This window comes from Typopeltis vanoorti, chromosome 5, assembly GCF_054136105.1.
Source record: "Typopeltis vanoorti isolate ZY-2024b chromosome 5, IOZ_Tvanoo_1.0, whole genome shotgun sequence".
In the NCBI taxonomy this organism is placed as follows: Eukaryota; Metazoa; Arthropoda; class Arachnida; order Uropygi; family Thelyphonidae; genus Typopeltis; species Typopeltis vanoorti.
The window spans coordinates 6,429,998-6,454,981 of NC_143553.1; the positions used below are offsets into that span (position 1 = coordinate 6,429,998).

Sequence of the window (24,984 nt, forward strand, 5' to 3'; positions counted from 1 at the left end):
ATTCTGCCTTTCATTGTCTTTGTCTTTTTAATGCTGACCTTCATACCATATCTATTACAACAGTTATTCAATTTAGCCAGGGAATCTTGCAGACTTGTAGCGGATTTATTTAGAAGTATAACATCGTCTGCATAAAGCAAAGAGCTGACATTAACATCTCCAATTTTGATATCAGGTTTAATACCACTTTCCTTCATAATATGATCCATATAGATAATGAATAACAGAGGGGATAATGTACATCCTTGTCTCACACCAGGTTTAACATTAAACCATCTTCCTGTACTTCCTTCAACCCTAACTGCTGATTTACAACTCAAATAAAGACTAAGTATTGCTTGATATAATGTCCCATTGACACCATATAACTGTAGCATATTGAATAGCTTCTCTCCTGGCACCTTGTCATATGCCTTTTCCAGATCGACAAAACTTAAATACAGATCTTTGTTATTTCCATGATTTCTTTACTATTTGTCGTAAAGTGAATATCTGATCCTGACAACCTCTATTTAACTGGAATCCAGCTTGTTCTTCACCAAGTTTTTCTTCCACAATTCTTCTCAACCGTTTCTCAAGTACACTAGCATAAATCTCACCAGGAACACTCAGTAGGGAAATACATCTGTAATTCTCACATTCAGTTTTATTTCCCATTTATATATGAGTACTATGAGAGCTCTACTCCAATCATCGGGAATTTGTCCCACTGTTCACACCTTCTGAACTATGCAGTGCAGCCACTGCAAGACTTTTATACCACCATACTTAAGCATTTCTGGTCGAATATCATCTACTCCTGCTGCCTTTCCACATTTCAAGCCTTTGATGGCTTTTTCTACTTCAGGTATGGATATGTATTCCTGACTGTATGCCTGTTGATTGTTTTTTACCACTGCGCTATCACTGCTTGTTTCATTTAGCAATTTTTTGAAGTAATTACTGCATACTTCACGGATATCTTTTTCTCCTGTTTTCATATCACCTTTATCATCTCTAATTCCTTTTATAGTACTCTTTCCTCCATTTCCTCCATTGCCGGCTTGGTTGGCTGAGTGGTTAGCTTATCCGCTCTCCAGCCAAAAGGCTGTGGGTGCAAATCTCGCCGTGGACATGGATGTTTGTGATAGTCTGTGAAAATACTACTGGTGGAGGTCGGTGGTAGATGCCGTTGATGTAGATGCTGAACATAGTAGTAGTTGGTGGATTGAGTGGTGGAGATGGAAAGCTGTCGAGCAGGTGCCCTTCCTCGATGAGTCTTTGGACTCCCTGGAGGTGTATGTAATAATAATAATAATAATTTCTGAGCTTCTTTAACAACCTCCATTATATTTTGCCATTTTCTTGATATTTATTTTCTATGTTCTTGCCAAAGTCCTCTGTATTCTCTAAGAGCACAAGCTGACTTATTTGCCAGGAATTTTTGATATGCTTTCTTCTTTTCCTTCACTGCCTCTTTTACTTCCTGTGTCCAACATGGAGTTCTGATTTTTCTATCCTTGCAGACAACCTCACCACATGCCTCTCTGGCTGAATCAATCAGGGTTTCTTCAAGGTTTGCCACTGAATCTCCAAGGTTTCGTTCCTGTTCTCAAATTCTTTCATTTTTTCTTGAATATTTCTATATTTTAGTCTACAGTCTAAAATATACAAACTATACCATCTGAGGTATACCATAAAATATACCATCTGAGACTGCTCAACTTTTATTCGTTTTAAAACTTTCTTACATGTTATTCTTTTCAATATGAAATTCAATTTCTTTCTGCTCAAGACTAAATAGTGATCGCTTCCATTTTCAAATCCTCTGTACACTCTTGTGTCCTACACTAGGGAGAAAACATCACTATCAACAATAACATAGTCAATGAGACTTTTCTTATTCCTAGCCTCTTCTCTCCATGTGAATTTGTGCACATTTTTATGTTGGAACATGGTGTTAGTAATAACCAGTCCATGTCCTGAGCAGAAATCCAACAGATATTTGCCATTATTATTAGCTTTGCTCTTTTCTCCAAATTTTCCCAAAATATTTTTGTATGTCTCACAATCATTTCCTACTCTACTATTTAGATCCCCAACAAGGACCAACTTTTCCTTTTTCATTATGTCAGTTGCTTTTTCTAAAGCCTCAAAAAATTCCTCCATTTCTACCTTAGTAGAACCTTCTGTGGGACCATAGGCACAAATAAGTCTCATTGTCCAGTTCCCCATTCTCATATTTGCCCACATTACTCTACTTGAGACTGCCTGCCATTAGAAGATTAAACTCATATTTAGTGTTGAATATTATGGCTACTCCTTTTTGTTGATTGTCATTGCCTGAATATAACATTTTGTATTTATTGCTCAGAAATATCTCACCAGTTTTTGTTATTTTTTGTTTCAGTCACCCCAATTATGTCGATCTGCTACTTATCTAATTCCTAAGCTAGCTCCATTTCTTTGTCATTCAGGCTTCTTATGTTGATAGTGCCGATCTTCAACTCTGGTGATATTGAGTTGAGGTATGTTTTAGGGTTTGTTCCAGTAGCTGACTTTTCGCTGTTCACCCTGGTTCGCTGGCGAAAACAACGGGGGCCTTGTTTAACCAGGCGAAGGTCCCAGCCGGCATGAAATTTTGTCATGTTGTACCATCATTTTGTATTTTGGTTTAAGTCAATAAGAATACAATTTGGTCGGCTAAATCCCAAATTGCCAGCCCATCCTCGTTCGTTCAGTATCCAGATAGATACCCAACAGGGTGCACCACGAGAAGGTGAGGAATGGACATTAGGTCAGAGGCTCTGGTCGGTTCTCTTGCATTCCTTTAAAGGCTATGTTGGTGTCTCCTCTCAGTTATACAGCTTTGACCTTTAAGCACCCCACCAAAGATTTATATATGCAAAGTATATAATTTAATAAATAAAAATGTAAGAATCTCAATTCTAAACAATAGTTACAACACTATTAAAGGGATCAAAAATCCTATGTTGTTACATAGCCAGTAAGTGAAACTCAAGATCGAGAACTACGATCTATGAGTTTCAATGCTGAAAAACGTTGAAAAGAAAAGGTTGAAACCGGTCTGGGTAGTGACCTCTCTTCATAATGTAATGACAGTATTACATCTCCTAGGAGCTGTGTTTTATATTATGAGAGAATATCAAGAATAGTGAGGGAGCTTGTTCCACCTTTGCTTTGAATTGCCTTTGCCGATAGTTTTTCGGCATTGAAACTCATAGATAGTAGTTCTCGATCTTGAGTTTCACTTACTGGCTATATAACAACATAGGATTTCATCATCATCATCATCATCAAATTCCTGCCATGTACCCTCAAGGGGTGTACAGGATATGACAGTACTACATGAAAAAATTACATCATTACTAACTTCCTATCTACAATTTTCCTCCAAATCAGTCTGTTACTTGTCAAGGCTCCAACATTATCAGATCTTATATTTCTATCATCTAAGGCACTTTGTACCGTATCAATCCACCTATATCTTGGTCTTCCTCTGGGTCGTTTTCCTGCCAACCTGGCAGAGAACACTTGTTTTGCTAATCTTTCCTCTCCCATTCTATTTAAGTGACCATACCATCTGAGATTAGCTCTGCTAACACATTCCTGGATGCTGACAATGCCAAGTTCTTTCCTAATATCCTCATTTTTAATATGATATTGCCATTGATGCCATCTGTTCACGCCTCTAATCTTTCTCAGGACTCTCATATCTGCGGTCTCTAGTCTTTGGTCAAGTGTTTTACTTCTGACCCAGCTCTCAGATCCATAAGTTAAAATTGGTTTGAACACAGTCTTGTATACAGCTAATTTAGTGTTCCGACTAATTTCTTTCTTATTCCATATGAATTTATTCAATTGACTTCCCACGATACCAGCTTTGCTGATTCTGTTGTCTATTTCTATATTTAGTTTACCATCTTCAGTAAAAATTGTGCCTAAGTAGCTGAAGTGTTTTACTTGTTCCACAGGTTCTCCATTCACAACACAGTTGACATTTTCAATGATTCTGCCTATTTTCATTGTCTTTGTCTTTTTATTGCTGACCTTCATACCATATCTATTACAACAGCTATTCAATTTAGTCAGAGAATCTTGCAGACTTGTAGCGGATTTATTTAGAAGTATAACATCATCCGCATAAAGCAAAGAGCTGACATTAACATCTCCAATTTTGATATCAGGTTTAATACCACATTCCTTCATAATGTGATCCATATAGATAATGAATAACAGAGGGGATAATGTACATCCTTGTCTCACACCAGATTTAACATTAAACCATCTTCCTGTACTTCCTTCAATTCTAACTGCTGACTCACAGCTCAAATAAAGACTAAGTATTGCTTGATATAATGCCCCATTGACACCATATAACTGCAGCGTATTGAATAGCTTCTCTCTTGGCACCTTGTCATATGCCTTTTCCAAATCGACAAAACTTAAATACAGATCTTTGTTATATTCCCATGCTTTCTCGACTATTTGTCGTAAAGTGAAGATCTGATCCTGACAGCCTCTATTTGGCCTGAATCCAGCTTGTTCTTCACCAAGCTTTTCTTCCACAATTCTTCTCAACCGTTTCTCAAGTATACTTGCATAGATCTTGCCAGGAACACTCAGTAGGGAAATACCTCTGTAATTCTCACATTCAGTTTTATTTCCCTTTTTATATATGGGTACTATGAGAGCTCTACTCCAATCATCGGGAATTCGTCCCTCTGTCCAGGCTTTCTGAACTATGCAGTGCAGCCACTGTAAGACTCTTATACCACCATACTTCAGCATTTCTGGTTGAATATCATCTACTCCTGCTGCCTTTCCACATTTCAAGCCTTTGATGGCTTTTTCTACTTCAAGTATGGATATGTATTTCTGACTGCATGCCTGGTCAGTGTTTTTTATCACTGTGCTGTCATCACTGCTTGTTTCATTTAGCAGGTTTTCAAAGTAATTACTCCATACTTCAAGGATATCTTTTTCTCCTGTTTTCATTTCACCTTTATCATCTCTAATTCCTTTTACAGCACTCTTTCCTCCATTCCTAAGCTTCTTCAACAACCTCCAGAAGATTTTGCCACCTTCTTGATATTTATTTTCTATATTCTTGCCAAAGTCCTCCCATGACTTTTGTTTAGCTAGTTTTACACACTGTTTAGCTGTCTTACATTTGTCTCTGTATTCTGTAAGAGTAAAAGCTGACTTATTTGACAGGAACTTTTGATATGCTTTCTTCTTTTCCTTCACTGCCTCTTTAACTTCCTGTGTCCACCAGGGAGTTCTGATTTTTTTATCCTTGCACACAACTTCACCACATGCCTCTCTGGCAGAATCAATCAATGTTTCCTTCAGAGTTTGCCACTGAATCTCCAAGGTTTGATTCCTGTTCTCAAACTCTTTCATTTTCTTTTCAATAATATTTCTGTATTTTAGTCTACAGTTCACATCTGAGAGCTGCTCAACTTTTATTTGCTTTAAAACTTTCTTACATGTTATTCTTTTCAATATGAAATTCAATTTTATCCTGCTCAAGACTAAATAGTGATCACTTCCAATTTCAAATCCTCTGTACACTCTGGTGTCCTGCATCAGGGAGAAAACATCACTATCAACAATAACATAGTCAATGAGACTTTTCTTATTCCTAGCCTCTTCTCTCCATGTGAATTTGTGCACATTTTTATGTTGGAACATGGTGTTAGTAATAACCAGTCCATGTCCTGAGCAGAAATCCAACAGATATTTGCCATTATTATTAGCTTTGCTCTTTTCTCCAAATTTTCCCAAAATATTTTTGTATGTCTCACAATCATTTCCTACTCTGCTATTTAGATCCCCAACAAGGACCAACTTTTCATTTTTCATTGTGTCAGTTGCTTTTTCTAAAGCCTCAAAAAATTCCTCCACTTCTACCTTAGTAGAACCTTCTGTGGGACCATAGGCACAAATAAGTCTCATTGTCCAGTTCCCCATTCTCATATTTGCCCACATTACTCTACTTGAGACTGACTGCCATTCAAGAAGATTAGCCTCGTATTTTGTGTTGAATACTATGGCTACTCCTTCTTTTCGTTGATTGTCATTGCCTGAATATAACATTTTGTATTTATTGCTTAGAAAGATCTCACCAGTTTTGGTCTTTTTTGTTTCAGTCACCCCTATTATGTCGATCTGGTACTTATCTAATTCCTCAGCTAGCTCCATTTCTTTGCCATTCAGGCTTCTTACGTTGATAGTACCGATCTTTAACTCTGGTGATGTTGAGTTGGGGTTTGTTTTCAGATTTGTTCCAGTAGCTGACTTTTCGCTGTTCGCCCTGGTTCCCTGGCGAAAACAACGGGGGCCTTGTTTAACCGGGCGACGCCCCAGCCGGCATGAAATTTTGTCATGTTGTACCATCATTTTTTATTTTGGATTTGGAACATAGGATTTTTATCCCTTTAATATCTATTAAGTTGCCAGAAAACTGGCCGTTTGGCTTTTCATTTTAGTTCCAACACTAATTAATATTTTGAATTTAAAAACGCAGCAATTATAAATTACTGAAAAAGTTAAACTTAGTTTCTTTTACTACAACTGATCTTTTGAAAGTTTTAGTTAGGTCAGTGATACTTTTGTTGCTGTTTTATATCCGTTAGCTTGTTAATTCTGGGATGAATTGAAGCGATAGCCAAACGGAGACAGACTGAAAGTTGCAGGCGGTTACTCTGTTTCGTTATAAGCACAGTCATGACAGAAAATGCAGTTTCACAAAGATATGTGGTGGAAAAACAAACAAGAATTCTCAGTGATATTACTTGCAAAAAATGGGTATTCATTTTTATCCAGAATTTCAGATTACTCATAGAATTAAAAGTACTTTCCAGTCCTTTGTCCAATGATAATTCAATAAGTTGAAGGGTTTCTTCACGGGAAAGAGCTGTTTCTTTGTGTTCAACAACGGGGTTCACGTATTTTGCCTCTGGGGATCCTCATGTTTGGGATCAAACTTCAAGCGACAACATCTTGAAGTGGGCTGGAATAATATCTGAAACTGAATTCTGTGAATAGAAATCACCTGCTTCCATAATATAATCTGAGTATGACTGAAACATTTCATTATTTCTTTCTGCAATCATATTAAACAGAGTTTGAGTTTCTTTTTGAATGAATCGATCTTGCTCCAAGCATTAAATTTTGTTGTATCCGGAACTTGAAGTTTTAAATTCAACTCATTTAAGAAAATATACCGCTGAGATATGCCAGTCTGGCTACCCATTTATTTCTTATCCTGGAAATAATGGGACAGGTCACTTTTCTTATCAATTATAAACAGCTCAACTTCCTTTCGGAGTATATAACATATAACTTCTTTGAGAACTTCACCACAGGACAGCCAACGAATTAACAAATATTGAAAGATTTCGATGTCTGAAAATTCTGATCACTCATGAACACTTCCATGTTTAAAAATACGTGGCTTCATCACTGACATTTCCTACACAGATGTTATTTAGGCGTTCTGAAGGTCTGAGCTTTTTGATATATTCATGAATATTATTCTCCTCAGAATATTTCCACTATCAAATATTTAGTCATGAAAACTGCTTAGATAACTGAAATGACAAATTTCAGGAGAATCTCTTGCGGCCTGGTATAATTAATGCCAGGGCCCGGCAGTTGAGAAACCTTGATCTACAATGAGTTGACTGACTCAAAGAAAAATTGTATTTGTTCACAGCCGGAAGAAGTAGGAAGCCCAGTAGGAAGAAGCCCGGCAGATATGACATATACGACCACCATGTTACTCTTAATATCATATGTTTAGAAGCCACGTGTTTTGACAAAGTTACAGCTGGTGACTTTTCATATGCTAAAAATATTAAAGATAATAAAGTTGAGTTAGTCAATAAGCTTTTAAATAATGAAAAGTTTTGGCAACTAAACACAGTTGTTTTCTATCAGTTGAGTCATGTCATAATACCCCTGAGCCACTGTCTAGAGGTTGTTAATATCAGCTGTGGTTTTGAGCTGCTGGGCCTTGTTCCTACGGTAGGCTTTGTGTTTATTGGTTAGTTTCTTTCATGGAAAACAAAATTTAACTTGTACGTATTGTATCAATTGAAAAAGGAAAAAAAGGTTGAATAATTTATAAGCGTATAAAAGGATATCACCTGTAAATCATTGTCCTGCCAGCAAAATTCTCGGATGTGCCACCTCTGGCACGCATACCATAGGTTCGCGATCTAGGCACTAGGGTAAAAGAGCTCTTTTTAGTCCCTTCTTAACAATGGCTGATTATATGGCTCAAGTCAACGGGTAGAAAAATTTAGTCACTATTTCTCTTGCTGCTCTTTGAATATGAAAAATTCAGGAAGAGAAGCTGTTGCTGAGATTCTGGTAAAATTTTCTCCCAAAGTGTCTGCAATAGTTTTGGGATTAGCAACAACACATTCATTATGGTCTAAGGTAGACAAACAGTGTGGTTTATATCTAACTTTCATTTTCGGGATTTTATCCCATACAATTTTTGCACTGCTCATTTGATTAATTGACTGTTGCTTCTCTACCTAGAGTCAGAGAAGCAACAGGCAAATGGTCCCTGGGCACATATCTGCCCAAGGACCATTTGGGCCCTGGACAGACATGTTCATCATCTTAAGTAGCACAATACAAAGGCATTTCAATATCAAATTCTCATAACCTTTCTGGTCAATTTCAAAACTTTTAATGTTTAAGATCTAGCTATGAAAGAATAAAGCATGCTTAATATGCTTTGAGTAAATAGGAAGAAATTCCTTTTCTTTCTATAGTAACACTTCCTTTCCAAGAAAGAAAAAATGCATATATCATGGTCTTTTTTGAATGTTTTGCATTTAGTTTCTTAGTGTTAGAAATTAAATAGGAAGTTTCTCATGCTTTGGTTTCCTAAAATAGAAAATTTCACCAAAGGATGTTAATTTATTCTATACACATTCCTCTTAAAGAACAAATGAACATACAAGTTAGCCAATTCTCTTTACAAATAAATTTAAGTATGGCCATTTGCTGAAAATCGATAATACATCAAAATCACTTCTTATCTTTTCATTTATCTCTATGAAATAGTTCTTTGAAACCATCCCAGAGATCACTTAATTTGAAAGAGGCTGAAAAAGTAGAAAAAAGTTATTTTAGTTGGTAACCAGAATTAAAGGTGTAAATCCTTCTCATGCCAATCCAGTGTCATGGAAGTAGCCATAAAACTATGCAAACATCCTAAATGTATGTTGAGATTAAATTTAAGGATAAGAAAAGATTGAAGTTATTCATAATAGTGCTTTCATACTTTGTTGAGTTACTAATATTTCACTGGATTTCAAACCAGCATCTTCAAAGGAGTGAAAGGGCAGGCCAGTAATATATTAGTAGCTCAAAAAAAGTGCTGGGCTAAATAAAAAAAAAATAAAATAAAAATAAAAAAAAAACTAAGTTATTCAAAGAAGTCAAGCTAAATGTGATCTTAGAATGACTATCTCACAGATTTCAGGCAAATTAATGCAGCCATACTCATTGAGGTTAAAGGAGTGTTTCATAGCTGATATTGATTTGAAAAATAGTCTTTCAGACCTATAGTGACTTCTGTGCAGCAGAGTTGTCTTCCTCCATTTAATTTTGCATGAAGGAATATCCTCCCCTAATCCTGCCTGTACCTCATCATGATGTGGAGGTGAATGGTTTATGTAGGCAAAGCAAACTAGAAGTGTATACTTCCAGAAGGTCCATCCTAGGTACAAAGGCTACATCAATATACCCAGCCAACAAAGGAGGCAATTTCAGTTAGATTAGTAGCTCACCAGAAAATATTAACCCAATTACTCAGAGAAACCAAAGTTTATAAGATGAGACTGTTATCTCAGAACTGACTTGGAATGTAATAAGGAGAACAAAACTGAAAGTGGAGGAACTGAGAATTGGCATCAGGAATGTATGATCCCTGACAGGAAAAGAATTGATTGAAGAACTTGAAAATTATAACATTAACATTTGTGCAGCATCAGAGACAAAGGGAAAAAGGCAACAGTATGAGAAGCAAACTATAAACTGCATATTAATATATGGTGGAGTAGAAAAACATGAAAGAGCATCTAAAGAAGTTCAAATAATGATATATAAAGATATAAGAGAACTGGTAAAAGAATACAATTATATCAAGCATAATACTACATTTAGCTAAGGAAAGGAGAAAATTATTAAATATTATTAGTGTGTATTAGGGTTTCGGAATGAACAATTCTTGGGACCAAATTATTATTACCATCATCATTAACATCTGATCTCCATGCATTCAATAGACTCATCACAAGACGTCTATATTTTCTCTCTCTCTCTCTCTCTCTCATGCATAAATATCATCGATAGTGCCTTAAACCCATTTACAATTTCCACACTTACCACACATTCAGGCAATGCATTCCACTCATCAATCACTCTCCATGCAAAGAACTTACTTCTCATTCTCCTGCTCATATCCTTCTTATACAGCTTCTAAGGATATCTTTCAGTTCTAACCTTGCCTTTGTCTACTCTAGGAAAAATCTCCACATTAATCTGGCTCCTCATATCCCCTCTTCTTCTTCTATTTTCAAGGCCTTCTAGGTAGCATTCCTTGAATCTCTCTTCATATCTAACATTCCATCTAAATAAACCTTACCTAACATTCATATCTAAATAAAGCTTCTCTGGATCCTCTCCAATACATACTCATTCCCCTGAAAACCAGGTGATTAAATCTACACAGTAGTCCATATGTGGCCTGATCAAAGCCTTATACAAGTAAACCACAATCTCTTGGCTTCTGTATGTCAATGTCCATCTCATTATTGGCATAATCTGTTGTAATGTTCTTACAATTTTAGCAATATGACCCCCTACTACACTTCAAGTTTCTGTCCACCATCACTCCAGATCACTCATCTCTTCCACCGCCTTCAGAATTTCCCCATTAATTGTATACTCTGCATCCCAACCATGCCTACCGAATTTCTAGACCTCGCACTTTGGAGCATATTAAACTGATAGCTCCACTCATTTGCCTACTCACATAGTCTATTCATATTCTCCTGCAAGACCACATCTTTTTATTTTCTTTTTGTATTGATCCCATACACGAAAGGTTTTGAGGAATCTATACAAGCACATCAGTGTTATGTTTGGGATGCAGATGAGGACTGACATAATTTTTTCTTTTAAGAATTGCAGGGTATAGTGCTTTGGGAATACTTCTTGAGGAAGGCTGTTCCAGAGGACAGAGGTCGAGAAATAAAAGAAAATGAACAGAAGCAGGTTTGGTGTGTTTGTATTGCAGTAAAAGGATGCCGGGCAGCTACAACTCTTGTATTAACAGGTGCAACAGAAAGTGGAGGAATGAGCCTAACTGCTTACTTCTGAATGGCATAAAGATTTTAAGTGAAATTTTAGGTGCACTACCCCAAACATGTGAGCAGTATTCTAAACCTGAGCAGATTTGGGATTTCTATATAGTTAGGAGTTGGCTATGTGTTAAACAGCCTTTTGAATGAAAGAGAATACCTATTCTTGGATACTGGGTAGGCTATTAAAGTGATATGTTTATGCCAGTAAAGACTCGAAGTAAAGCAAAGCAAAGAGATTTAATCTTGTCTGGTGATTTGTGTATTACTGAGGGTAAGGGTAGGTGAGTTAGGATCTCTTTTTCAAGAGAAAAGGGAAGAATGTGTTTTGGTGGCATTGAATATAACAAGGTTATTTTGGTTCCATTGAAGGATAGTGTGTGGAACAATGTTCAAAGCACAAGTTGTAGATGATCTTATAGCCTGGGATGTTAGAGTACTGCACAGTTTGTCAAATGAATAGGATGAGTGGAGAGCGGTATCATCTTCAAAGCTGTGGATAGAATTATTGTGAATAGGTCACTTATGTACAGGAGAAAGAGAGTAAGTGAAAGGACAGAGCCTCGGGACACTTCAGCATTGGTGGTGACGCTCGAAGAGAGGGAGCCATCTGCCATGACTTGCAGAGAACAACCAAAGAGAGAGCTGAATACCCAATTACAGAAAGTGGCAGAGGGACCAAAGGATGTTTAGTAAGTCTCAATGCCATGCACAGTCAAAAGCTTCGGAAATGTCAAGTTTCTCCAAACTTTCCCATGGTACATGGTGGGCGATGTAAGCTTCCAGTCAGCTGTGGATCTGGAATGGCAGAATCCGTACTGGTGGTCGCTGATTAATTGGTAGGCCTCTAAGTAGTAGAGGTGTTGGCTATTGATGACTATCTCCATTATTTTGGAGAGGACAGAGGTGATGGCAATTGGTTGGTAGTGTGACGGTAGACTTCTATCACACTTTTTTGAAATAGAATGGATAAGATTGCTTCCGTGCATTGGGATAAGTACCAGATATGTATAATAAATTATAGACATAATGCAGGATGGATGTCAGCTCTGATGCACAATGCTTGAAAATAATTAAAGAGATGCCTTCAGGATCAGAAGATTTTTTAATATCCAAGTTATTTGGTAGTTTTCTGGTGACTTTTTGTCAAAAAACTATAGGAGGCATATGGTGCTTGGGTTCTGGTATGGTAGGAAGTGATTTCCCTTGGGCATCTGTGCAGACGTTTGAGGAAAACAGTGATGTCAGGAGATCAGCTTTATCTTTGGGTGAAGTAACAGTGGTGCCATTAGGATGAGAGAGAGAGAGAGAGGTGGAAGTGTAGGAGACCAGAAATTGCATCCGACGACCTTAGAAAGTGACCAGAAGGTGTGGCTTCCATTTGAACAGGAGGCAAGTTTTCTGCTAGTGGTCTCTATGAAATCAGATATGGATCTGCTGATCACTGATTTTCATATGCAGCATGCTTTTCTTTATATATCTGGTCCACACACAAAAGGCCACAAGACCTATAGCACACTAGTGGTGTGGGCAAGAAGAATAGAAGAAAGGAGTGGTCTATTCACATTTTGCATGAACAGCTGAAGGTTGTAATCATTGGGGAAGACTGTTCAAAAGGACAGAAGTAGATGGAATAAAAGATGAGGCAGTGAAGTTGGTTTGGTGGGTTTTAAGATTGGTGAAAGGGTGTTGGTTAGTAGTGGCTCTTGTTTTAATGATTTTGGAGGAAAGTGGAGGAATAATAGTGACCAATTCAGCAGAGCACTGTCCATGAAAGCATCTGTAGAAAGATAATTAATTAGCCAGATTGCCCTCTTTTGGATAGAATCGGACAATCTTAGAGAAAATTGTGGTGCACCAATCCAAATATTGGAGCAATATTCCATGGCTGGGTAGATTTGGGCTTAGTACAGAGTTAGCAGCTGTGAAGGTGCGAAGCAGTATCTTATGCAAAAAAGTACACCGAGTTTTTGGCAGCTGCAGAAGATATAGTTGAAATAGGGTTGTGCCAGTGCCAGGAAAGAATGGAGGTGCAAGTCAGTCCAAGAAGAGAAATCTGATTGTGTTTGGATATCTCAGTATTACTGGAGGTAAGTAGGAGGGATGTGAGCGCTTTTTTGCAAGAAATCAGACAGCACTGAGTTTTGGTGGCATTAAAGTTTACAAGGTTGTCCTTGCCCCATTGAGATATAGCTAAGAGATCTGAGTTCAGGTCCTTGGTCATGGTAGATCTTGAGGAGTCTAATACTTGAGCACTAACAGATTTGTCAAAAGAAAAGGAGGAATGCAGTGTACTGTTGTCAGAAAAGCTATGGATAGGATTGGAAGTCTGTGAGAACATGCCATTTATATACAAGAGGAAGAGAGTGAGCGAAAGAACAAAACCTTGGGTACTCCTGCATTGGTTGGGAAATCTGAGGAGAGTAAGCTGTCTACCCCATGACACGCAGTGAGTGACTAATGAGAAAGTTGATGATCCAGTTGCAGAGTGGGGAAGGCAGACCATAGGATGCAGTTTGGTGAGCAGGCCCCTGTCCAAACCCAACCAAATGCTTTTGAAATGTCAAGAGCAACCATGTGAGTTTCTTCAAATTTCTCCATGGCTCGAATCCAGATGTCAGTGGTGAAAGTATGAAGATCAGCTGTAGATCATGAGTGGCAGAATCCATACATCTGGTCACTGATTAGTTGGTTATTGATGACCTTCTCCATAATTTTTGAGAGAACAGAAATGAGAGCAACTAGATTGTAGTTTGTTGGTTGACTTTTATCACCTTTCTTTGGTATGAGCTGGATGTGGACCTATTTCCATGTTGTCGGGTAGATGCCAGATGAATAGGATAGATTGAAGAGGCGATACAGGATAGGTGTTAGTTCTGGGGTACAAATTTTTAACACAATAGGTGGGATACCATCAGGACCAAATGCCTTGCTTTTGTTCAGGTTGTTCGGATTTCCTTTTGTCGGAAGACATGAAGGGAGCCATTCTTTGTGGAGTGGAGGGAACTTTGCTAGGGTCATCAATGCAGGAATTGAAAGAGAAGAATGATGCAAGTAAGTTGGCCTTGTCTTTTGATGATGTGACTACAGTACCATCTGGATGTGAGAGTTGTGGAAATCTGGGTGGGCAGAAATTGCACCCAATGGCCTTGGCAAGGAACCAGAAGGAGTGACTGCCATTTGGTCAGGAGGCAAATTTGCAGCATATGTCCCTTTCAAAGTCTGACTTGGACTTGATGATTCTTTTACAACTGTTGCAGGCTGCAGTGTAGGCAGAGAGGACAGCTGGAGTTTTGGTCTTGAGCCAATTGTGGTAAGCAGAGGTTTTTTCTTTTACAGCACCGGCACACCTTTTTGAGAACCAAGGTTGGATGGTGGCTGAGAGTTTGCACTAGAATAGGGGATGAAAGCATGCATTCCTGTGAGGATGATTTCTGTTATTTGCTTTGAGCAGGTTTGGATCAGAAGAACTGAAGCATTAGTAGTCAGACCATGGGAACGAAAACAGAAGTCACGGAGGTCCTCCCATTTGGCACCCTTGTAGTACCAAAGGACACGAAACTGTGAAACTGTGTAGGTTGTTCTGCAGCAAAAGAGACTTGTATGAGGTTGTGGTCTGAATTTCCAAGAGGTGAACCAACAACCACATTATACCTGGAAGAGGAGCTTGTTAGGAAGAGGTCAAGTTTCCTGGCAAATTGCAGGGAGTTGTCTGGTATTCTGGTGGGAAGATTAATGATCTGAGATAGATCATTGCTGATGGCAAACTACTCAACATCCCTGCCTGCTTGATCAGTGAAACTGGAGAAAGAGAGTCAATATGAGCTGTGGACATTGAAGTCCATAAGAAGGATGACCTCACTGTTGGGGTACGTAGAGCACAGAAGGTCGAGCTTTAGAGAGAAAGTTGCAGCGGTCAGAGTGGTGGATGGTTTGGAGAGAATATGAAACAAAATTTTGTTGATTTGAGAAATGACTTGGAAATAATGGAAAATGATTGATTATTGGGTGCAATTAAAAAGAAGAGGAAATATTGAAAACAGGAATGCCATTCCTGAAACCTTTTGTTGTTTAAAAAAAACTAGCGATGGCTATATTATCAATTTTCTCCTCTACATATGTTTGTGAGTCATTACTTTTTTAAATGAATTTTATAAAAGACAGTTTAACAGTTGTTATTATTCACATCACGTATACAAATTATACATATTATACTATTCAACTTGTATAATTATGACAATATTTCACAATACAATTCGATGCACAGCACAATGTTACAAAATAAAATTCAAGTATTACTATCATATTCTGTTGGTACTAACACTTATTTTGGCTATTATTTTATTATGGTTAATAAAAAGTTTTCTCATATATGCAAGTAGAATATAATATATTTCAAATGGTTTCATAGTTATGATAAGTAACTGGTTTAAAGTAATGTAAGTTAGTTAATGCAAATATGTGTAACCAAGGGCCGTGACCATACTGGTTACTAGAAAAGTAATTAGCTCAAAACAGATACTGAGAGTCCGGGGACCGCATCAGTTTAAGAAATAGAATGACTGATGAATCTAGTTCCACATGTGTATTACTAAAAGTAATAAAATATGAACCTGATATAAAGCATTTGGCATCTAATGTACAATTGCATAAATCTCATCAATAAATTGATATATTGATATTGATAAATTAATAAATTGATAATAGGTTGATATTGATTTGTATACGACAATGTGTATGTCAAATTATGAGTTCATTATTATAAAATTCTATGTTAATTTTTAAACTTGTCTCAATAAAATTCTGCAATTAATTTTGTATTAATTAATGTGAATGTTAATTAATTAATTAGTGTTGTATTAATAGTTGCTGCCGTGCCCGGCACTTCAGCAACTTCATTTGTAAACTTTTGGCACGCGGAAATAAAAAGGTTCGCCACCACTGGACTATATAACAAAAAATGTGAAGGCCTGCTCATATTCATCACATAAACAGAAATGATCATCTAAAACTTTCCCAATTTGGGAAGGCATCCTGTTGAATTAAGTTACAGAACATGCTATAATTTTCAACTGTTATTCTACATTATTTTGTCTCTTTAAATGAATGCACTAAAAATGGTCAAAATTTTCACCCTCTTTTCAGAGGGTGAAAATTTTGCTTATATTAGATATAATTTATTTCTATCATAAGTGAATTCTTATATATTTAACTGCTTACAGTTAAAGTAATTCACAAGGTTAATGCCAGATCAACTTATATTTCCTTGTGGAGGATGAAATAACAATCAAATTAAAGAATGTGAAAACAGAAAGAAAAATTAGTATTTGATATATATTATTTTGTCTTTATATTTTATTACTTCTTGTTATAATAGCTTACTGAACTCACCTTTTTAAATTATATAAAAAACAAAATTTAGTATGATATGAAATTTAGGAGAACATAAATATTGGAAATAAATTTAAATAAACTGACCTTTTTTAAAAGAGTATGAACACCTGACAACTTGGATATTTGTAGACGACGTCCTCTCAAAGTGCCAGAAATTTTTCCACTAAATTCAGTTATGGCAGACATATTAGTTGCAAGGCTATCCATTTCTTCTTCCATCTTCTTAAAGTCATTTTTCATCTGTTTTTACATGACAGACATATGCATCAATTAGGTATTCTGTTTCTGTTAATAGCAATATCTATAATAATAAACTACATTAAAAAAACACTTAAATTATAACTAAAAACTAAATATATCAAATAATATTAAAGTTCACACTGGTAACAGGTCATTATTATAAAACTCCTGATATGTACACTAAGGGGAGGAAGAAGATTCTATAGAAGTAATAATATAAACTCTTCATAGAGTACTAACTTCCTGTCAACAAATTAGTTTAAAACAGGGCCTGGGCTAGGCTGGATGTCACCCACCTACCGCATAACTTCGGGGTTTTACTGCATATATAATAAATAGTTATATAATAGTTATATAATATATATATATATATATATATATATATATATATATAAACTGAAGTGTTTTTAGGGCAAATGACTAAAACACCAGAGTAAGAAGAATCCATAATAGTAACCTAAAGCTCAGCTGCATAACAACCTGTATTCAAAAAGGATCACTGAAGGCAGATGACTAAAACACCTCATCTAAATTTACTGTGCTTCTACTAAAATCATTATTAAAATATTCAAAATTTATGATAAAAAAATACCAATCAACTCTTCCAACATATCAAGCAAACTACTATATCTCCCAATAATATTCGTTCTTCTTTAAATGCTTCATCTCTATATACTAATGTTGATGTACCAAAACCCTCGACATTGTCCACACCCTGCTTATTAATGACCAATCCTTATTGGAACATACAAAATTATATCCTACTGATATCCTCTCTCTAAGACTACTAATCTCAGCAATTCGCTTTAAATACAATGACCAATTATATGAACAAATTTTTGGTCTTCCCATGGGACAGAACATTAGCAGTATACTAGCTGAACTTTTTCTTGCCTATATGGAAACTTAATTCTTACTCCCCCTTTGTGCTGATTAACATCACTTATTATGGTAGATACATGTTTCCAATGCATGGACAATGTACATGCATTGGAAACATGGATGCTATACAACAGTTAGTCCATTCATTACATACCTTTAGCCCCAGATTAAAAGTCTCAGTTGAATATGAAGAAAACAAAACCATAAACTTCTTGAATTTAACTCTCATTAGGTTTGATCATCATATCAAAGTATACCATAAACATTGGAAATTATTTGCATTTCACCCCTATCACCCTTACCGTGATATTTATTAACACAATTCATTAACGCTTACAAATATTCATCTTCTGACACTGCTCTAAACCACGAAATTACTCATCTGAACGATATGCAAGCAAAAACTTGACTGACTTGTCTGTTTCTTACTTGGGAAATGGAGTAAAAAACCAGGTTTATATTTAAAATAACTTGGTATCTTTAACATATATATTATACCCAAGGTAAAAAACTTTCTACATCTGTCTCTCATCCTGAGATTTTTATTTAATAAGGTCAAAGCACCTTATGGTAACTTGTGTTGGTAAAATATTTATAAGCCCTGTATTACTTAAAACTTGGTATTTCTTAGCCTGGCTCCCACTGTTGAGAACTCAATAAAGGTCTGGGTAGTGGCCCCTTGCCTTTAATACATAGCATCATACATCTCCTCCAGGAGATGTGCTTTGCATTGAGGGTAAATATTAAGAATAGTGATCAGAGCTTATTCTACCTTTACCATGAGTTTGCCTTGGACTTGCACTATGTGCAGGATCAGCTATACTTGCAACACTTGCAGGCGCAAACTTGATTGACTTGTCTGTTTGCTTACTTGGGATATGGATAAAAAACCAGGTTTTTATTTAAAATAACTTGGTATCTTTAACATATATATTATACCCAAGGTAAAAAAACTTTCTACATATATATATAGTCATACCCCGACTTATGCGAATCCAGAGTTACGCAGTTTCTTATATGTACGTATTCTCGTCCCGCTTCAAGCCTCACCACTAGTCATATCTTTCAGGCGCCAGTTGCATTCGTCAGTGTAGCACATGCTGTTAACAAGCACTAACGTGTTTCGTGCGGTCTCCATTCATACAGGATTTTTATAGTCTACAAACCTTGCGATTGTTTAGTGTTATGTTCTTGATAAAAATTTTATCACATAAAAAATAATAATGTCATCCAAAAGAAGCAAGTCCGATTCTTCTACGGCTAGCAAGAAAAGAAAAACATTGACTTTGGAAACAAAACTCAACATTATTAAGGATTTTGAATGCGGAATGAAAATTTGTCAGCTAGCAAAGAAGTTCGATCTACAGGAATCCACAGTAAGAACAATCATAAAAGAAAGGTTTACAGATTTTGGAGGACATAGATTCTAATGAGGAATGAATTGTAGCCACAAGGCAAGGAATAAAAAAATCATTAGTTTGCTATGAAGAAATTTTGTGTGACAAGAAAAAGACATTATGCCGTCAGACGAATCTATTCGATTTTATGAAACCATCGACATCGAAATAACTTTCTTTTTTTTATGTACGAAAAACTACAATCATGATTATATTTTTAAAAAATATAGGTGTTTTTGTAAACCTTTGGTCTCAATTGTATGTTTGTATATATATAAATTACGTGCAAAATTATACCCCGAGTTATGCGAATTCGACTTACGCGCTTTTTGTTGGTCCCACCTACCGCATAACTTCGGGGTTTTACTGTATATATAATAAATAGTTATATAATATATATATATATAACTGGTATAATCACAACTGACTAAATTGAAGTGTTTTTAGGGCAGATGACTAAAACACCAGAGTAAGAAGAATCCATAATAGTAACCTAAAGCTGAGCTGCATAACAACCTGTATTAAAAAAGGATCACTGAAGGCAGATGACTAAAACACCAGAGTAAGAAGAATCCATAATAGTAACTTAAAACTCAGCTGCATAAACCTGTATTCAAAAAGTATCACGGACGTATAAGAAGGCGCTTTAGCAGCAAGCATACTATTTTGATGCTCACATATTTTAAGTTGCCAAGTAGGTTTTTTCTTGTGAATTAAAATTTAAAGTGTATCAGTGAATTTCGTTCTTCAAGCTAAACATATTGATGTAAAAACTGTAAGTATCTGTTAAGTAATAAGTAAATTATAAGTATTTAAAGTTTGAAGTATACATTGGTCAACTACACGAGAGGAGAACAAAGGAAGTCGCCATTTTAGCAGTCACAGTAAGATCGTCAAAACTAGAAATACGAAGTACTACAAATGCGAGGAAGACTTAATGGGGGAAAGAAACTACACAACATGCAGGAAATGCCAGATAAATATGCATTTTCTATGTTCGAGATTATCCGAGGCCACTTGACAGCGAAAATCGAACGTGAAGCGTGATGAGTGGAAGTGCCCACATTGTAGAGAAAACAAAGGGATGTCACCTTCAACTGCAGGCAGGAAAGCCAACCCAGAAAACTACCGCAGGCGGTAAACAGCTAACACAGCAATCAACAGCATAGGAAATGAAAAACAAAGAATACAACAACGGAAACCCAGGTGAGCCAACTTTGAATGCATTACTAGAAAACAGATTACAAAACCTAAAAGACTGCTTAATCAATTTTGTTGGAGAACTATTTGAAAAACATACTGTACAAATTACAAAAAAATTCAACCAACACAAGGAATTTATTAAATTCAATAATAGCTGGGTAGAAGATGTATTACAGACCGTTAGAGAAATTAATAACTGCATTAAAGAGCTAACATTAATTAAAGAGACAACGGAACTATGACAAGAACTAACTCTTTAAAACAACACTATGAACTCTTAAACTAACAGCAGTATAAAATGATCTCCTCATAGATGGTCTCCCAGAAATTGCTAAGGAACATTTAAAAGACATGGTAATTCAATTAAGACAGAAAACTGACGCTCCCATAGAATCAAAAGATATCCAGTCGGTACATCAATTACCACAAAAAAGGAAAAGAGAAAGTAATCTCCATCCTCCTCCCATCGTGGTGCAACTCACTAACCGCCCAACAAAAATTACCTTTATAAAAGCCAGCAGGATTAAAAAATCAATATTCAAGGATGTCTGAATTGAGCCCACGACAATACCCCAATTTACTTCTCCGAATACTTAACACTATCAGAAACTATTCTACCAAACAAGGAAAGTAAAAACAGAAAAAAATGACCAATTATATGGATTAGAGACAGCAAAATACACCTTAAAAAGACACAAGATGCAAAACCAATCCAAATAAAATCCGTAGAAAATCTCAACAGGCTGCCACATTAAAAGGAACATTGACAACTCAATAAAGAAGGGAACAGCACACCAACCTGCACGAATGCAGACCACCAAGCAGATGTAATCATCCCGGAACATGCCAACTGCCACATTCTGAAATCTATAACAGAATGGAAACAAGTGACTACCCTCCAAAAAAAAGGATTATCTATTCTCCACATCAACATCAGGAGCATTCAAAAATACTGTCTGACCGTGCAAGCTTATCTGAAGGAAGATATAGACAACGTAGACATTTTAATATGGACTGAAATATCTACAACAAACGAAGAGGCAACCATCTACCAAATGCCAAACTTCCAACAAGACAAACACTGCAGACAAACTAAATTAGAATTTGCAGAAAACATACGCATCAAAATCATAAACATCAAACAAGAAAACTCCTTGATATAAACGCAATATACAGACCACCCAACTTAAGCACTATAAAATTTCTAGATGAATTAAACAGATGGCTTTCAGCCACGGAAGAAGGCGCCTCAGAATACTCGATAATAATAGGTGACATGAATATAAACATTAGGAACATAAATAACAACACAGAACAACACCTAGACCTCTTATCAGCATATAACATAACCCCATCCATACAGTAATATACATGAGAAGAGACATAATAAATTTAGTTTAATCCTTTATCCAAGTGTGAGCAAACAAAGTTTGCGTCTGAAAGTATCTTCAGGACTGGGTTAAGATGAATTTGTTTGCTCACACTTGGATAAAGGATTAAACTAAATTTATTATACTCTAACCAAGTGGAAAATAAACTTTTAACATCTTTCTCTAAATCCAGAGTAAATTATTAAAAAAGGGTGGCACACCAATTGGCAATTCCTATAGGTAGAGATGACCTACTAATGCTTCTGCCTGATATCTCCACTTGGGCCTGGCTCCCACTGAAGAGACCTCAATAAAGGTCGAAACTAGTCTGGGTAGTGGCCCTTCCCTTAATGCATAACATTAGACATATCCGCAAGGAGATGTGTTTTGCATTATAGGAGATACTGAGATAGGAGTGTTGGTAGCTTGCTCCACCTTTGCAACGAGTTGCCCTGGTGTTGTACCATCTTAACCCAGTCCTGAAGATACTTTCAGGCGCAAACTTTGTTTGCTCACACTTGGATAAAGGATTAAACTAAATTTATTATACTCTAACCAAGTGGAAAATAAACTTTTAACATGAGAAGAGACAGTTGGAAATACAACCACCTCATCCTGCATTGACCACATAAATATATGCCCCCCCCCCCAAACAGCCACCATAACGTGCAAACTGGAAGACCATTATTTCACAGCATTACAATTACACACTGAACAAGAACCCTTAAAACTTACTGAGACTACAACAGTATAATAGCATCCTAAACAAAACAATAGTAAACGACGAAATCAGAAAAACAGACTGGATGCAGATAGCATCTTTAGACTCTGCTGACGCTGTATATAATAATCTTAAATTTGCATTTAATAAAATATATAACAAACCATTAACAAAAAATAAAAATACACTCCCAAACTAAACAGAATCCATGGATAACAGAACAATATATTAATAGACATACAAAGAAAAGATGTCCTACGGAAACAAATTAAGAAGTCACTTAAGAATACCATTTTACAAGCTGAATACAAAAGAAAACGGAATCTCTTAACAACATAGATTAGAACGACAAAAAGAAACTATTACAGAAACAAATTAACAACAGCTCAGAACGACATAAAGGAAACCTGTCACCTGATTAATGAAATGTTGGACAATACACACAGAGCCACTGCCTCAGAAACAATAAAGCACAGCTTTGCTTGCAACCCCCAAATCCCTCAAACAGTTGGGAAAAAACTAATCAGTACTTCGTGAACTCTGTCCAAAAACTACAGGAAACAATCTCTCCTCACACAAAGAAACATTTTCCACTAGGTCCATGAGCAACCCAGTCAATGTGGTTCCCCCACAATAACAAAAGAAGAACTATCACTTGCAATTCAACAAATTAACCCTAACAAAGGACCAGGAATAGACCGAATCAGACCAAAAGACATCAAGAAACACTCAACCAACCTATGTCCAGTTATACTAAAACTGCTAAATAAAATCTTCGAAATGGAGCACATACCTGAAACATTAAAGACGGCATTAATCATTTCCATACATAAACATGGAAAAAGAAACATAAGTAATTACAAACCCATTGCCACATTGTCTGTAATCAACCAAATCATGGAGCGCATCATGCAATGCAAACTCTCCACATACGTTGAAAAATTCCAAATCATCCCCAAAGCACAATATAGCTTTCAAAAAAATAAAGGAACAGCGACACTCCTGGAAGATTTCACAGAGCTAATAAACGCTTCATTGGATAAAAACAGAATAGTTTTTATCCAATGAAGTTGGATAAAACTTGTTTTATCCAACTTCATTGGATAAAACAATATTAGTTGTTTTCATTGACCTAACAAAAGCATTTGACACACTAACACACAAAACCTTGTTAATGAAACTAACACATATTGGAATCAGAGGTCGTCTACTCCAGTGGTTTAAAACATATATGGAAAACAGGAAGCACATCACATGTATAGGATCAGCGTACAGCAAAGAGGTACCGGTAACCTGTGGAGTAACACAAGGAGCTGTTCTATCTCTCATTATATTTAACATATACACACACGAGATAAGCCATATTCCCCTAAAAAATAAAATCTTCCAATATGCAGATGACACAGCCATAGTATCCATTTACAATGCAAATATCGCTTGCACAAATATGCAACACAACATCAATCAAATCACCAATTGGTTAACCAAAAACAGCATATATATAAACCCTGGAAAACAAAGTTAATGATATTCAAAAATCCCCAAACCCTACCCAAAGAAACTAAATATCTCACTATCCAACATCCATCCTCCTATACACAAAGTGCTGATCCTAAAACCACAACCATCACACAGGTGAAAACAACATGCTATCTGACTTCACTTCGATGCTGATCAAAGTTGGAATAGCCATATAAACTACCTACACAGCAAACTGAGAATAATAGCAAGCAAACTATATAGATTAAAAGACATTGCCCCCAACACACACAAAAATATTAATCTATAAAGCATTATGTGAAAACATTTTAAGATACACAATCACATCATACGCATTCTGCACAGACTACATATTTAACAGGTTACAATGGTTGCAAATTAAAATGGAAATCTGGGAACAACCCACACTTATGTGCAGGCTGCATTGACAGAACACAAAATATTTAAGGTCAAACACTTACGCCACTACACACTCATGCTAAAACATTACTTCAGTCCAACCTATAGAGTAACTAGAACAATATATCAGATAAGACCACAGTCAACAAAATGCATAGCATATAAGTGCAATAATCACTATGGCAAAGCCACCTCAAACTTCTACATACCTGACATGACAAACAAACTGCTGTTTGATGACAGAAACCTAGGGACCTACAAAAGGCACTATATAAATATTATAGCAAGAATGAAAATTAGAGAAATTCCTCCTTCTCTCACTCTCTCTCACACACACACACACAGACACAGACTAAACCTATAACAAAGCCCTCTCAAAAAACACCATTACAAGGACAAAAACACACCATGTCTAAATCCAACCCCACTTGCAAAAAAAGTTAAACCGTGCACAAGCAGTAGTAGTCTTCCAAGCACATACCTAT

At 36.3% G+C, this 24,984-nt stretch overlaps 1 protein-coding gene across 1 annotated transcript in view; it reads right to left on the reverse strand.

The window, feature by feature from the left end:
• The window catches only part of Vps51 (vacuolar protein sorting 51), a 421,027-nt gene that overhangs the window by 321,200 nt on the left and 74,843 nt on the right, over window positions 1-24,984 (reverse strand). The window contains exon 4 of the mRNA XM_090392235.1: window positions 16,872-17,027. Coding sequence (XP_090248361.1) covers window positions 16,872-17,027 — 156 coding nt within the window. The remainder of the gene's footprint in view (window positions 1-16,871; window positions 17,028-24,984) is intronic.